General features: G+C 31.8%; 1 protein-coding gene and 1 long non-coding RNA gene across 2 annotated transcripts; both read left to right on the forward strand.

Moving 5' to 3' along the window:
• The first annotated feature begins 267 nt into the window (after window positions 1-267).
• On the forward strand, window positions 268-4,985 carry LOC103496066 (uncharacterized). The gene is made up of 7 exons (XM_008457790.3): window positions 268-676; window positions 921-1,148; window positions 3,083-3,156; window positions 3,421-3,580; window positions 3,674-3,793; window positions 3,886-3,994; window positions 4,522-4,985. The coding sequence occupies exons 1-7, from the start codon at window positions 452-454 to the stop codon at window positions 4,701-4,703; spliced, it is 1,098 nt and encodes a 365-aa protein (XP_008456012.1). The 5' UTR covers window positions 268-451; the 3' UTR covers window positions 4,704-4,985.
• Window positions 4,986-7,911: 2,926 nt separating this feature from the next.
• Window positions 7,912-11,323, forward strand: LOC103496067 (uncharacterized). Its single transcript, XR_001763522.2, has 3 exons — window positions 7,912-8,377; window positions 9,246-9,293; window positions 10,191-11,323. It is a non-coding gene; the product is annotated as an uncharacterized LOC103496067 (long non-coding RNA).
• Window positions 11,324-16,252: the final 4,929 nt, after the last annotated feature.

The raw sequence follows: 16,252 nt of genomic DNA on the forward strand, positions 1-16,252 counted from the left end.
ATAAAAAATAATTGCAGGGTAGAAGATTAAATTGACACATATAAATGTGGTATTCATACTACTCAATTCAAACAAAATCCCCTGGTGCAATCACTAATTCGATCAATTCAACCTCAAATGAATAAAAAGATTTAAGAATCAAACCTGTTTACTTCTAAAATCGATCAAATTAGCAATTAGTTAAACTGAGTTAACAAAATTTTCAAAATTGTTTTGTTTCAACAGAAAACTACTTTTTTTAATCCCAAATAATAAAAGGAAATAATTATTAAAAAAAGGAACGGTAGATGTTGCCGGTGGAATTGGCAAAGTCTCTCATAAACCCATTTGCTCCATGACTGCTTGGATTCAAATGCAGACACGTCCACCCTCCACCTTCTTCTTCTTCTTTCTTCCGCCAAATCCCACTCTCTCTCTTTAACCCATTTCTCCTTTTCCAAATTCATCTACAATGCCGACTCTACTGCGATCTCCCACCTCAAAGTCCCGACTTCTATCCCCTTTTCTAATTTCTGGGTTTAGAACCCTCGTCACCACGTGCAGAGCCGTCCTTTTGCCTCACTTTGGTGGTCCGGAGGTCCTCCAACTCCGCTCCGACGTTCCCGTCCCCATTCTCAAGCCTCATGAAGTTCTTGTCCGCACCCGCGCTGTTTCCATCAACCCACTTGATACCCGAGTGAGCATTTTTTTCTTTTCTCTCTTCAACGCAATTCTTATTGGTAATAACTGATGTTTTTAGTAAAAGGGTTTCGTCACCATGGTGTATTATCTCAAGATTTATGGTGAAGGATTGACTATTTGATTGTTGAATGTGGTGTTTTGTTATTTGAACTTACTGCATTTTCTTGAAATCTTGGTTGGTTATTTGTTATTGGAACTTGGATGTATTTTGATTTTTGGAGTTTTATTGTTTTTCCCAGATGCGATCGGGTTATGGTCGTTCAATCTTTGAACCACTTTTACCGGTCATTTTGGGCCGTGATATCAGTGGTGAAGTTGCGGCTGTTGGTTCTTCTGTTCGTTCAGTAAGTGTTGGAGATGAAGTTTTTGGTGCTTTGCATCCAACTGCTGTGAGGGGTACTTATGCTGATTATGCAATTCTTTCAGAAGAGGAATTAAGTGCTAAACCAGTGTCGCTTTCACATGTGGTAATCATTGGAGTGATCTCTTTACTGTTCTTTTTTAATTTTCTTGATGTTGTGGATATTATCGTTCTGATCGCTTATTGTGCTTGATGTTGGAAAAGTTTTTGGTGCTTTGGTCTCCTTGTTTGTCTTATCCCTGCCAAATCAACTCATTCATACTGAAAACTTTTGTGTAGCTGGTGGCTTGGTTTTAAGTAAAGTATGCTCTTATTTCCTTCATTTTCTTTCTCAATGAAAGTTGTTTTATGATATTTTTTCTGAAACTATTAGTGGATGCCCTTTGCTATCCTTTTTAGGAATAGTGGGAGAGGACTAAATCTCTTGAGTGCTTAATATGCCTTTGTATATTTTCCGAAATTGTGAGTGGTACAGGTAACACACGTCATCTAAGTTTCTACGAATATTAAAAAAATTTGTGTTCAAAAGTTGTCATGTACAAAGGGCATTCTAGTTTAAATGTAGAATTGTCGGTTCTTATCTAAACTTCTCATCATTTGATGATGGCACATGAGGGTGACACAAAAACCCTAAAGAGTTTGAGAACTCCACAAGCAAGTTGTTCAATCTTTCTTGAATGCTTCAACATGCAACCCTATATCAAGAATTAAAAAATGATGGTGATGAATCTCCGTCATCAACTAAAGGAAAAATCTCATTCCCAAAAATTCAAATTTTAAACATTATTTTGTGCAACCTAATGGCATGCCTTAGATAGCCTCCCAAAACCCTAATGTGTGCTACATCATAATTCTTAGTAAAATGACAAAACTACCTTTATTTAACATGACTTGTAATTGATAAAATTGGAAAAAATCAAACTAGATATAAATTATTAAAATAATAATAATAATAATAGCTTTGAGCCCTTTGAGGTTCCCATCACCTCTCCTTCTTTTGAAGGATTGGTTCTCGAATCTAAACTATCACCTTGTAGAGCAAATTTGTAGTCATGAGATGTTAATGATCTAGCTCTCATTTGATCCTTCTTGATGTTCGACCATGGGCGAGTTCGCGAATGTGCTTGGAGCAATATTGTTTTGTGGGCGGCATTGCTTCTTCATTAGTGCTTTCAAGAAAAATATCAAATAAGTAGTACTAGATAATAGACCAAGATTAACTGAACCTAGGAGATAACCAGCTCTCTTGTGTTAGCCTCTAAGATGATTCATTTTGAGGAGATAATTTCATGTTTGTCCTCTTGAGGCTTGGCACAATAAGCTTCATTCTAATTGGATTGAGTCTTAGAACCTATTTTCTTAGAGAACTGCATAGTTCTTCTATTAAATCTTCTCATATAGCCTCTCTAAGTTGCATCTCTACCTCACATTTGAACATGCTTTCTTTTCTGTTGGTACATGGCTGCAAATTGTTTTTTTTAAAAAAAGTGGACCTCACAATAATTGAAGCTTCATAAGGGAAATATAAGTATGAATGGCTATAAGGAGAGATATAAGCTAGCTCCCCCAGTTATGGAAGATTCATAAGAGAATTGGAGCAAGCCATTAGTAAGGCAAACATAATATTTTCCTTCTACAGGAATTGGATTTGAAACTATCATATTCCCTAGGTCTAAGATTGAAATAATTTAAGAGGTTATTTCATGACTTTGTCCTTGTCAACACACAACCTATCCTTTTATCTAAAAAGCATATCAACTAACTAATGAATTAACTTTGTCTTACAGAAAATGAACTAGCAAAAAGGCTGTCATTTTCATCAATAATCCAACAAAAAAAACTTAGTACTACTAAAACCAATTAATCAGCTAATCCAACAATCAGCAAGCTTAACCAAAAAATTATCAAGCAATCTTCTAAACTTAACCGATCTTTGTCATTTTCAACTGTAAGCTGTCCTACCTAATCAAAAAAAGAATATTTTTTTTAAAAAAAGAAGTCTTCCCTGCTCCTTACTTCATTTTTAAATCTCTCTATCAGGAAGCAAGTGCCATTCCTTTTGCTGCACTGACTGCATGGCGGGCTTTAAAAAGTACTGCTAGAATCAGAGAGGGGTATGCTCACTTTGTTTTGTTGGTTTGTATGTTTTGCTGTCTGAATATATCAACCTCCTCCAGAAGGCACACATTTCAATTTTGTTGATTCATGCGATTCATTTGACAGATTTTCTTAATTCATGATAATTGTATCTCATTTTTTAATTACACTCTGGCCTCACTGTCCCCTGTATTATATTAAATAATCTTCCGTGGATTTTGAATTTTTCTAATGTGATTCTTTCTGATGTTTTCCTCAAATTAAATCTCCTTTGGTGGCAGGCAACGGGTTTTAGTAATTGGCGGTGGAGGAGCTGTAGGTTATGCCGCAGTTCAGCTTTCAGTTGCTTCAGGCTGCCATGTTGCAACTACTTGTGGAAGTCAAAGTATAGAAAAATTACTAGCAGCAGGTTCTGAGCAAGCAGTTGACTATACTACTGAGGTAACGATTCACTCACTATCCAGTATGGACCTTGTGATAGTTTGCATTGGGAAGCTGGGAGCTTGAATGATTTTTTTACATAAGTGTCTATAGGGCATTGAATTCAAAATAAAGGGGAAATTTGATGCTGTATTGGATACAATTGGCGTGCCAGATACAGAAAGGATTGGCATCTATCTTTTGAATAGAGGTGGACACTATATGACACTTCAGGTATAAATCCATAATCATAAGCTAACCAGTCTTTCTTGAAGTATTCAATTGAAACAACTTGACATTGAGGCTTCTAATTGCCATTTGTTTAGGGCGAGGCTGCATCATTGACTGATAGATATGGGCTAGTTCTCGGGCTTCCTTTTTCTACGGGTGTCTTGTTGCAGAAACAGCTCAAGTATAGGTTCTCTCATGCAATTGGTAATAATCTAAAGCTTGTCTGTTTCACTGAATTTATTATCTGCTTAAAGATAATATCAGAACTGTCCAATTACGATATTGACAATTTGATATCGTGTTCCCTTTGCCTCCTGCTTGAATGTTCCCTATCACTTTGTGTATTCTTGAGCTTAGAAAGCAGCTCGCAAATATGGCATGTGCCATTAAGTTTGGTAGAGTTAATTAGTAGGAGAGATTGGGAGCTCCTGAAATCTCTCCCCAAGTCTGTAACCTCTGTCAAATGGTTGTTTTTGTTTCTACTTTGATCTGTATCATGTTCTCTAGTTCATAGTTCAAGCCCTTTGGCTTTGACTAGATGTACTTCAGTCACTCTTTAGGAAACTGCACTTTTCTGTTCGTGCACATATTTCAATGCAAAGATAATTTTCTTAATCCAATTCTTCGAAGGTGAATCTGAGCTTCAGAATATAAAACAAATATATAGATCAACTTTATGCTCCTGTTTTTTAGTAACTTCATTTTTGTGTCTGTTGGTCCTTTTGTTTTAGAATATTGGTGGACATACATGAGGGCGGATTCCGAAGGTTTAGAAGAGATCAGGAGGCTATGTGAAGCTGAAAAGCTGAAGATACCGGTTGAGAAAACGTTTCCTATCACACAAGTAAGGGAGGCTCATGATGCAAAGGACAAGAACCTCATTCCTGGTAAAGTGGTGCTAGAGTTTGATTGATGAAAAATCCAATCATATACTTGATATATACTTGATTTGTTGCCTCATGTGCATTGAATCCTGTAAATAACTTCCTCAGCTTTTAGCATCGAAATTGCTTTGGAACTTTACAGGATGTGAAAGTTCTATACGCTGTAGATTAAATGCAAAGTGATGTACCTTTTCTAGATTTTGCCAGATTAGAGAAGTGGAAAAAGTAGGAAGAGATAGAGATTCTATTTGGCCTGATGTTAGACAATACAGTAAACTTAATCTTTGAATAAGAAATTTCATTTTTACTTCTCCTATTGTTGCAATTCCTTCGTGATAATGGTTCTTCCCTGTACTGTTAATTTTTCCTTTTTGAGCTATGATTTTAGAAGTACACACATATCGAAGGGTCCCTTGAAAAACCAAACCTTCAAACACATAGCAAAGGTTACCTTAGAAAAATTCAACCCTCAAAACTTATATAATTCCTACTATTTTTATTATTATGTAAGGTTTCAATTTTAATCTCTGTAGAAGTTTGAGGGCCGTTGAGAGTGCAACTGCAGCTACTATATTTGAGGAGTATTTTTAGTCTCGATTGGTAGTTATTTCTTTTTTCATTTTCTATTTGTGAAAATTAAACAAGTTTTCTCTTTGATTCTTGCCGTGGTGTGCATCTTTTTTTAGATACAACCATTTGAATTTGTAGCCAAAGTTTCTAAACAAAAATAAGTTCTCAAGAGCTACTTTTATTTCATTTTCAAAATTTTGCATGGTTTTTTAAACCTTTTCAGAAATTTGGAGGTAAAAGAAGAATTTAGGGGTTAGAATTTAGAGGTCTATAGATTTAATTTTTTAAAAAAAAAAAGAGAGAGAGAGAAATAAGAAAATCGAAAATAGTTTCATGTAGGGAAATCAAATCTATCTATTTGGAATTCTATGAACTTGTATGAAAATCCCAAAACTGAATGATAGAGAAGGGCCTGGAGGATATATATAATCTATGATCCTATCTTTGGTCCATTGGGATCCTTTCTTATTTGTTTTTTCCTTTTTCGGTGGTCTCTGATTAAGACCCATCATATTTAATGGTTAAACATCACTTTCCAACATAATCCAAACATCTTCATACCTCCAATGATAATAATAATAATAATAATTAAAAGGAATTGTCACATCTATGAAAATTATCCTACTTAATTTTATTTTATCTTTGATAACAATTTAGTTAAGATCCAACATACTAGTTACCTTGTTTTGTTTTGGGAAATAATTTTTTAAAATTCTTATAGCTATAGGTGGGAATCATTTTCATAATTTGTTCTTAAATTAGTATGAAATAAAGTAGTACTTTTTTCTTTTCAATAGTATTTACATTTATGAGAGCAAAGAAACGATAAAGGAGAGATTAGAACAAGGCACAAGTGGAGTCAAGTCCCAATCTTTGTCTCCTTTATGTCTTTATCTCTTTCTTGAAAGAGATAAGATTATGTATAATTTATAATAGCTGTTTGAATATTTATATATATATATATATATATATATATATATATATATATTAACAAAACATACATTGCTTTATAATTTATTCATGATAAATAATTACAACTAAATTTCTAGTCTTCTTTACTAAAATTAAAAAAAAAAAAAAAAGTTAAATCGCAAAAATCACGTGTATCTTGAACTTTCAAATTTAAAAATTGAGCTCTCGTATTTGGGTATGTAAACTGTACAAGTATGTAAGTTTGAAAATTGACTTTATCGTTCCATTTTTGCAATTATTACACGTATAAATGGTCGTTTTTAACACTTTTAAAAGTTTAGGCATATTATCGTCCTATTAAAAACAATATATTTTATTTATTTATTTTTCTATACGCTAATGTTATCCCAATATAATCTTGATGCTTGTCCAAGTTGCGACCAGTTGCAAAAATGTTAATGTTTGGCATTTAGTCCGCAAACTTTTATATAGTTATTTTATTTAGTCCTCAAATTTTAAAAAATTTCAATTATTTTCTCAGACATTGAATTTTGATTTTATATGGTAATTGTAGTGAAATGATAGTGTGATTAACACACCACAAACTTAATCAATTACGATGTTAATTTATAACTTTTTTTACTAGGGTGGTCTTGCATTCTTAGGACCTGTTTCCATGGGTCATCACTGTATACTTAGATTATGGTAACCAAATCTTTGTTTGGGGAAAGGGTTATCATAACCCCAAGTTCGTACTTGACCAATAGGTATTCGGGTTTTGTTGTTTTGTCGTAATTATCTTTGCCCCTTTTATTTTGTCATAGATTGTAATTCGTAGGAAGTGTTTGCCATGAACTTTTTATTTTGTAATAACTCATATGTAGACTTTGATTTGATTTTTTTTCCAAAGTATATTACACTCTATTCGTTTCTTTGTTCATTGTTATATTTTTTTCGCTACTTTTCGACTTCCATAGCTAAAGTACGGGAACTTTTTCTTCAAAACAATACATTTCACTCTTTGCTAGCGGAAAACGAATGTGTCCACTGATTTCTTTTATAAATAACGAACATGTCTACTGATTTTTGAAACTGTGATGTATTTTGGATTTAGAAAGCACAAAAGCATGAGTTCAACCATCAAACCTAATGTGTTTTAGCAAACTTAATTTCCAAAGTATTTTTAAAATAAGGGGTCTCCATTTTCTTTTCGTTAAGGGCTTATTGGTTCAAAAGATTCTTACATAAATCCTTTTTCTTTGAACATTCTACTTTAGTTAAAAAATGTAGGTTGCATACCTTTTCCCCTATGTTTAATCATACGCGTCTTTTTTTTTTTTTTAATTTTAAAAGTAACTTAAACAAAATCTTGTTTACGATGCTTAATTTGAGAATGGTTGGTAGCTTTTGTTTTCTTCTTAACGATATACACTACAACACAAAGTGCCCTTGGTTAACTTAAGTACAACTAACCTAATACGACTATAAATTATATCTCATCTAGACATCTCGTTATTGTTTACATTCGTTTATTTTATGTTTTTATTTATTTATCTACTATCTTGGAAATGGTGAAAAACAAGTTGGAACAATGGTTATATTGTTTAAAAGAATTGGATAAGAAAATTTAAAACTAATTTTAATTGGGTTTAAAATTTGACTTTTTTTAGATGTTGAAAAGAAAGAAAATAGAGGTTGAAGGGGAAGCATTATACATAGAGGGCATAATTGTCATCTTTGAAGATATTTTTTATTAAAGTAAAAAAAAAAAAAAAGATATTTTCTTCTTCTCTCTTCTTCTCCTTCCCCATTCTTCTAGAAACGTGGACTGCTCCCTCCGGTTGAAATTTCTCATCCGCTAACCAACACTCCATCTCTAACTCTCCTCCGGTGCCGGAACGACGCCACATTCAGTAACCGTGTGCCACATCTCTCTCACTCCTTCCCGTCGACGGTACGTCCAACATATCTCCTTTTCTCTCCTCCAGCCGACACCACAACCCCGACCGCCGCTACGCCACTCGAATCGCGAGACAACGACCACCCCACGCCGCAATGCTGCTATCCACGGTGTTTTTGAAGCCGTCAGACTTGATCGGCACAATCTGTTTGTGTTTCCTGGTTAGCCGAGCTGTGCATCACTTAACCATCTTCCGCCATTATTAGCAAGTCGAATAGCCGCTAACCTAGTTCTTTTCCAACTCCAGGTTGAAATTTCGGGGTAAAATTTCTTTATTTTAGTTTGATTTTTCGATGAGTTTGACTTGGTTTTCATTGTACCCGTTACATTTTTACGTTAGATTTGAATTTTAGAAGAGTTTGAGCTCTGCCCAACCATTCGGATGTTCGAAATTAGTCATTTTTGGTACAACTTGGGTAAGATCCTAAGATTTTGATCATGAGTAACCATTTAATCATAGTGATAGTTTTGGGTTCACTTAATGTTAGTGATAGTTTTGCGTAACCTATGATGGTGTGTGTTTGATTTCGAACTTAGAAGGTGGTTATGATGTTGCATGCCCATTAAAGTTAAAAAAAATACTTTAATAAGTTCTTGATAAGTTTTGGAGCAATTTTGTTGAGTATTTTCTAAAGTTCTTGAATACCCATTTAGTTTCGACATGAAATTTCTATTACCATGTTATTTCTATTATCATGTTGATCAGAAAATTTGAGACTTTAGAGAACTAGGAAGGATTGTTCATCGCACCTAAGATCGTTTAGGAAAAACGTGGGTAAGTTTTTAAGTTGTTGACTTGATAGTTTGATGAAGAGTTTGTTAAATGATCTAGATCTCAAATTATCGATATTGCAAATAAGAGCATGTTAATATAAAAGATTCATTGAAGTTGCACTAAGTTTGGATGCCCGTTTTGTTTAAGAGTTTAATGTGAAGTTTAAGGGTCCAAATGTGACATTTTAAGCATAGACTAAAACATGTAGGTAAAAATTCAATTTAAGTCTTGGAAGAGAGAAATTGGAGTCTTTGGAACTTAGAATGGTTTAAGTTAACCTTATGGCGTGTTTTGGAAATATTTGTGATATATTGACACATGAAAATAACTAAGAGACCTCAATCGTTGTTTCAGGCCACATTGAATTAGGGAAAGGGCATCTGGGGGATCGAGTCACTAATAGTGAGTGGCTCATTTTCAAACTTTTTTTGTACATATACATGTTATTTTATGATATCATTTGGAAATTTCCATGACTTAAACTTGTTATGACTATGCTTTCATTTATGTTTAAACAATGTATTACTCATCATGATTTTAAGAATGTGTATGACTTGGATTTTATAAAAATGTGTTTCAAGTTTCTAATTGTACTTAGGTTTTTAAAATATGAATAACTGATGTTTATGATGAACAAGAAGGTAATTTTCTTAAGGCTACAAGAATGTGTTTCCGTAGTGCCACTTAAGGTTGTCAGCGGTTTCGGGACTGAAAGAGGCTATGATTGGAGATCCGAGAACCTGAGCCTAGGTGAAGATATGGATGGAGGATTGCGATATGGCTTTGGGCCCAACTTAACTCATGGTCAGTGGCTCTATGTGCACATAGGAGCGGATATGGAGATTGTTACCGTGGTAGATGTTAAGTATACGTGAGCTCAATTTAGCCGCGTGTTTCATTGTGGATATGGATCACGTGTGAGCTATTCTCGACCGTGTTTTTAGTATGCTATTATGATCGGATTGGATGGAGGTTACTATTGTGGTGGGTACTAAATATGCTTGAGCTAGGTCTGGTCGCATGATTCCTTGATCATGTGCAAGCTATTCTTGGTCGTATATTTAGGCGTCTTGCATGGTTGGATTTGGTATAGGTTTGTTGGCTTGATCTATGATTTATAGTATTATGTCATAATGACATTTTAATTATTATTTAGTTATTTTTTTTATAAAAAAATTATTATTTCATTATCGATGCATATTTACACCTTTTCTTAGCATGTTTTACGAATTTTTACTTTTAAGAATTTGTCACTCACTCATTGAGTTTTAGCTCACATTTTCAATGTTTTTTTCCCAGGTAGCGGTTAAGGACCAAGTTTGATTGAGCTCTCCATCACCTTTGTAGAATTTCCATTTTGTATGTATATACCTAACTTTTTATTGCATCATGGGGTGGTAAGATGTAGCGAAAGTGACACTAAGGATTGGTGTTTTGAGAGATCTCTCACTAGACTGAAATCACTTTGTATGTAATATCTAGTTTAACTCTGCTTGAAACTATGGAATAGTCTGGATGAGTGTGTGGTGAGACACATTTGATGTGTTGTTGAATCTAAAGATTGTATATATGCATATAGAAGTGAAAATTTCTTCCTATTTCAGGTTTGGCTAACTCATATTTTAGGGGAGATGTTGGGATTTCTGGAGAATTTTATAATACTCGTGAAGTTTAGGTTGAGAAGGCATTTATTTCAAGAAGTGCTTTCATGCCACGATTTAGGTTAGAGGGGAAAAACCTAGAACGGGGTGTGACAAATAAATATTGTTTTGTAAACGTGCAATCATTTGACTTTTTTAAATATGCATTGTTTTTATATCATACTAACGGGATACATACTTTAGCAGGTTGTTAGTCGTTACCTTGCAATGGCCTCAGAAAACATTGTTACAATACTAACCATCTTCACAGTGTTCCAACGTCTGTTAGTGTTATTGATGATGTTGGACAAACTACTAAACGAAAATGTGGAAATTGTGAATGTCATTCGTGATGCCATAGAATGTGCGAATGACCAATTGAGGACCATTGCAGAGTGGCCAAAGTTAGCTATGCAAGACGAAGACGCAACCCGATTGGAAGTCATTAGACAGTTGCGGGTTATTCCTGAGCTAAGTGGATTGGATAGGGCACGGTGCCTGAGGAAGCTGATGCAGAACTTGGCCGACATGAAAGCATTCCTGGTCGTACCCGAGGAGATGAAGATGGACTACTGTAAGGTCATTCTACAAGATGACGCGTGATTGTTTGTCCTATTCCATTGCTTGTCTCGTATTTTTTGTTGTTGCATTATGTTTCCTGTATTTGAATTTAGTTTATAACTCCCTTGCACCCATCTTTTTTCATTTAGATTTCTTTAGGTACAAAGGAAATTATGTTTTCAGTACTTTGTATTTTTAATTTTTATATACACGTATTTAAATTTTTATGAATTGCACATGACATTCATAAAAATCGATTTATTGAAACATAACATTATTTAGAAAAGGTTGAATTATGAATGTCATAGTTAAAGAAATTAAGGCAAATTATTTTACAAAAACTAGGAGGATCAGATAAATTAAATATACGAAAATTATTTATTGCATTTAGAATATAAATTAAAAATAATAATGAAAAAATTCTTAACATTACCTACATAATCTTTTTTCCAAGATATATCTTATTGTAACATTGTTTATCTAACATTTCCTTAAACACATATTATCATAACATTAAGTTTATTTTCATATTAATCCTTCATAACCTAACCCTTTCATCAAATAGTCCTTTAATCTTTAAAAATACTAAATTAAATAAAATTTAAAATTCTCAAATTTATATCCAATGTGTCTACAAAAAATATATTCCACGTTTATTAAAATGAACAAATTTACCATATACGACATATATGATGTTAAAGTTATTAGAAACAAAATTAAAATTCAGATCACATATTAAAGACTTGTAAAGCCAATAAAGAAATAAAAACAAGTGGACAATAAGATTCTTTAAAAATGAATATTCAATTATTGCATTTCAAGGAAAAAAAAAGTATTAAAACAAGGAAATAAATAAATACCATATTCATGAAAATTTCATCTAACATTTATTTATTTTAGTATTGCTTTAAAGATGTCTTAATCTCTTGAAACATTAATGATTAGAAGCATAATTTATTTCTTCAGTTTATTTTGTTTAATTTTGCAATTTATTAGAATATTTGTCCAAGTTAATAATGATTAAGAAAAAAAAAGGAAAAACAAAAGAAGATAAGAGGTCATATAATAACATGACAGAATCTATAGACCCATCAAACCAAAAGGCAAAATGTTTGATTAAAAGTCTTTTTCACTTTTCTTTTTCTTTTTTTGCAAAAATAAATAAATAAATAAATAGATTAGGTATCTTTAATTTGATTTTAGCATTAAATTAATGGCTTTGTTTAAGTGCTTTTAATGGTCATTTTGTCAGCTTCTGCTTGTGGGAAGTTGTATAAATGTTGGTCAAACCAAAACCTCCCCTTGACCATCTCTATCTCTCTCTCTCTCTCATTATTTTCTCTATCATTATTTCACTTTCAAGTTTCTTTCTTTTTTTATTAAAAATGAAAAAGAAAAAAAAAATTGATTTGTATGGCCTATGCAATTGGGCCAGCTTGGCCCATCATTAATTTATTTTAGAGATGGTGATATGACCATGTGAATGAGAAGAACTCTCTCTTTTCTTTACCCTACAAATTAGGGCAATCAAACCCTAAACATTTGATGCCTTAGGTGAGGTAGTTGAACAATTTCATTCTGCTTTGCCTTGCCTCTAAAGAAATCTACTTCTCCCTTTTCTTTTCCTTTTCCTTTATCAAAATTAACCATCTACGTATAAATTATAGATATAACAATCATATTGAAAGTAATAGTAAACATAAAATATAGTAAAATTTAGATTTTGGCTCCTCGAGTCAGATATAATCTATCAATGATAGATTTCGTTATATTTACGGTTCTTAAAAAAATGTTTCTATACACTTAATTATTATAACTAAAAAGTTTTCCAATGCAATCACTCCAAGTAGTTGTAAACATAACAATCAAACTCAAAATACCATAAATATAGTAAAAAAAAAAAAGATTAATTTAGATTCAATCATCCAAGTTTATGAATGATAAAAATCATTCACCAACAAGTTTCAAATATTTACAATTCTTTAAAAATGTTATTATACACTTAATTAATAATTCAAGGAGAGTTACTCGTTGTTATTACTACCTAATATCGATAAGAGCGATCAATATTGTTTTCAAAATTAGAAAACATAATTTGATTTTTTAAAACACATGTATGCAACGTAACTTAGTTGTATATACTCGAATTCTCTTCGTTGGTATGTTTTATTGATTATGTCTAATAAATAATAAATGATTATTGATTTAGTGGGTCTCACACCAAACCAAATCAATGAGTAGTTTGATAGAAGAATGAATTTTCATAATATTGTTCAAAATTTGAATGATTTTCATACTCATTCTTCTTGGGTCAGCAAAGGGTTAATAGTATTGATTGCTACAATAAATTATCATATTAGAAGGGAGGATTGATATGTGTTTGACGAATTGAAATAATTATGGATGCCTTAAATTAATCCATGAGTGGTAGCATGGTACAATGATTTATGAACCAAAAATAGATGAAGGTAATACATTTATTTTTATTCCATCTACACACTTATCTTTCTGGAAATTTAATTCGAAATAATCTAAAAATGAATCCTTCCCTCCATTTACTTGAATTTTGGAAATATAGTAGAATGACGTGTTAGAAATGAATGATTGAAAAAGGGTATGTTGAATCAATATAATAAAGTAATTAAATAAGTAAATGTTAGCGTTGGGTATTTGTTTAGTAAAATGAAGTGAGTGATCCATGTAGTGCGTGTGGGATGGGACTCCCAAATTCCTCTCTTCTCTTTCTCACCACTCTCTTCCATTGCGCCTCACACTCAACCACTCCTCCATAAAAACAATTTCTGTGTCGTGTTTCTCTTCTACGATATAACTATAAAATATTTAACCTATCAAACTTTCATTTAAAAAGGTATATTATTTAATCTATAAATAGTAAATAGAAATATAATTAAATAATTGAATGATAGGGGAAATAAATAATAAAAGTAGTAGAATTAAAATTAAAATAATAATAATAATAATAATAATAATAATAATAATAATAATAATAATAATAATAATAATAATAATAATAATGGAAAGAAGGAAGAAAACAAAAGGCAGAATTGGCACTAATTCCTTAAAAGAAGGGTAAGAAAGAGAATGGGTGATGATTGGGAACACGCGCTCGAATACGCGCGCGGGCACTCATTATTCTCATGCAGTTTGCAGTTTTGCACACGACGTCACGTGTGGGTTAGACCAACCCTTTTACTGTTTTCACTCACTCGCTCACTCCCCCATGTGATCTCTCTCTTTTTCCAAAACCACCCCCATCGCTTTCCATCTATTTACAAACCCTACCCCTTCCTTTTCCCTCTTTCCCTTTCCCTTTTCCCTTTCCCTTTGTCGTTTTGGCCGAAAACCACCACTGAAAAGTTAAAAGGGGAGTGTGTCCATAGACCAAGATAATAGGGACACCCACGTCTTCAATTCTTTTATATTTTCAATAAATTTTCTCTCTTCTTCTTCTTCTTCTTCTTCTTCTTCTTCTTCTTCGTCTTTGTTAATAAAATTAATATATATATATATACATTTATCTTTTTCCTCTTAATTCATATCTCTATTATCTGGCCACGTCTAACTTTCATGTGACTATAGATTATGATGTTGAGTCATTTGTAAGATTCTTTTTCTAATTTTCTCTTTCTTTCTAATTACATTAAATAAATACTTGAAGTGAATTAGAAGGAAATATAGATTTACACTCTCTTTCATCACCTACCTACTCTTCTTTCATGGATTCAAATATCAATTCCCGATCAAAATGCTATGATAATAAAATTTGTGAGAAATATTTATAAGATATACTATCATATATGTGGCTGTCGTAAAACATATATTTTTTTTTTCATCTATACTTCTCTCTTCTATTCTTTTCTTCTCTTAAATTCCTCTCCACTGTTTTTGTATTTTCTTTTTCTACATCCTTTTCAATATATATTTCATCCATGGTAACGCTTACTACTTTTGAATTTCACCTCCAACAGCACACAAATGAACTAAGGTAACTAAAAATCTTACTTTTATGTATATTTTTAATAAAATTAATTAAGGTAAATAATAATCTTACTAACCATCAACCTACGCTTAAAAATATTTTTTATAAAATAAAAATTAATTTAAATAAGAGTGTATATACTATTATTTTTATAACGTTTAAAAACCATATGTACATTGATGTGATTTTTGAAATGACATTCATTTTTATCGGTTTCAAAAGTTTTATAAAACACGGTCAATATCAAATTATCTAGTAAACATAGACTATAATGTTACAAATTTAAAAAGTATTATTTACTATAATTCATAACATTGTTATATTTTAGAAAGTTAAAAGGATTAAAAATATATTTAACATTTTTTTTCCATCCATATAAGCAGTAGTTGTTGATTTAATGATCGAATTTTAGGATAATGTGATTTATAAACTATTCCTTGGGTTATTTTTAAATTCATATCGCTTTTATGAACATAAAAAATTTTCGCTTCATTTTTTTTAATCATTCACGCCACAATAATAATACATTTTATTTTAGTACCATATATATATATTTTTTAAAAATAATAATATATCACTATTTTCTTTTTTTTTTTTTTTTTAAAAAAAAGCCTTTATTATTATTATTTAAATTCACATCACTTTTTTAGAAGTAGAAGAAAAAAAAAAGGGTACACTATTATGGTAAAAGAGTATCTATTGGGGTAAAGTTTTATATCAGTGCTCTTGTTAATTATGTTAAAGTTTTGGATTTGATTTTCAATAGATCCAAATGATGGGTGTGGTTAAATATAATATAAGGCATAGTTCCTACTAAATAAGTCAAATGATATTCAAATATCAAAACGTATAAAAATGGGTATTTAAATAAAAATGTTAAAAGGATGAGTATAGTAAAGTGATAAATAAGTCAAATGTATGTGAAGTAGATGAAGTTGGGTGATGCAATTGAATTAAGTTTAGTGTGTTTACTCAAAATTACTTTGTGTTGCATAGAGGTTGGTTGGTGACATTTCATTTTTGGTTATTGTAAATTGAAGTACATATTTTGTTGTAATTGTAATATGATTTTTTGCAAATTAATTTGGAAGGGCAAAAGTGGAATTAATCCAAAACCTATTTTTATGAAATACAAACAGGATAAATTGACCGAATTACCC

The sequence above is a fragment of the Cucumis melo genome, chromosome 6 (genome assembly GCF_025177605.1).
Source record: "Cucumis melo cultivar AY chromosome 6, USDA_Cmelo_AY_1.0, whole genome shotgun sequence".
Taxonomy (NCBI): Eukaryota; Viridiplantae; Streptophyta; class Magnoliopsida; order Cucurbitales; family Cucurbitaceae; genus Cucumis; species Cucumis melo.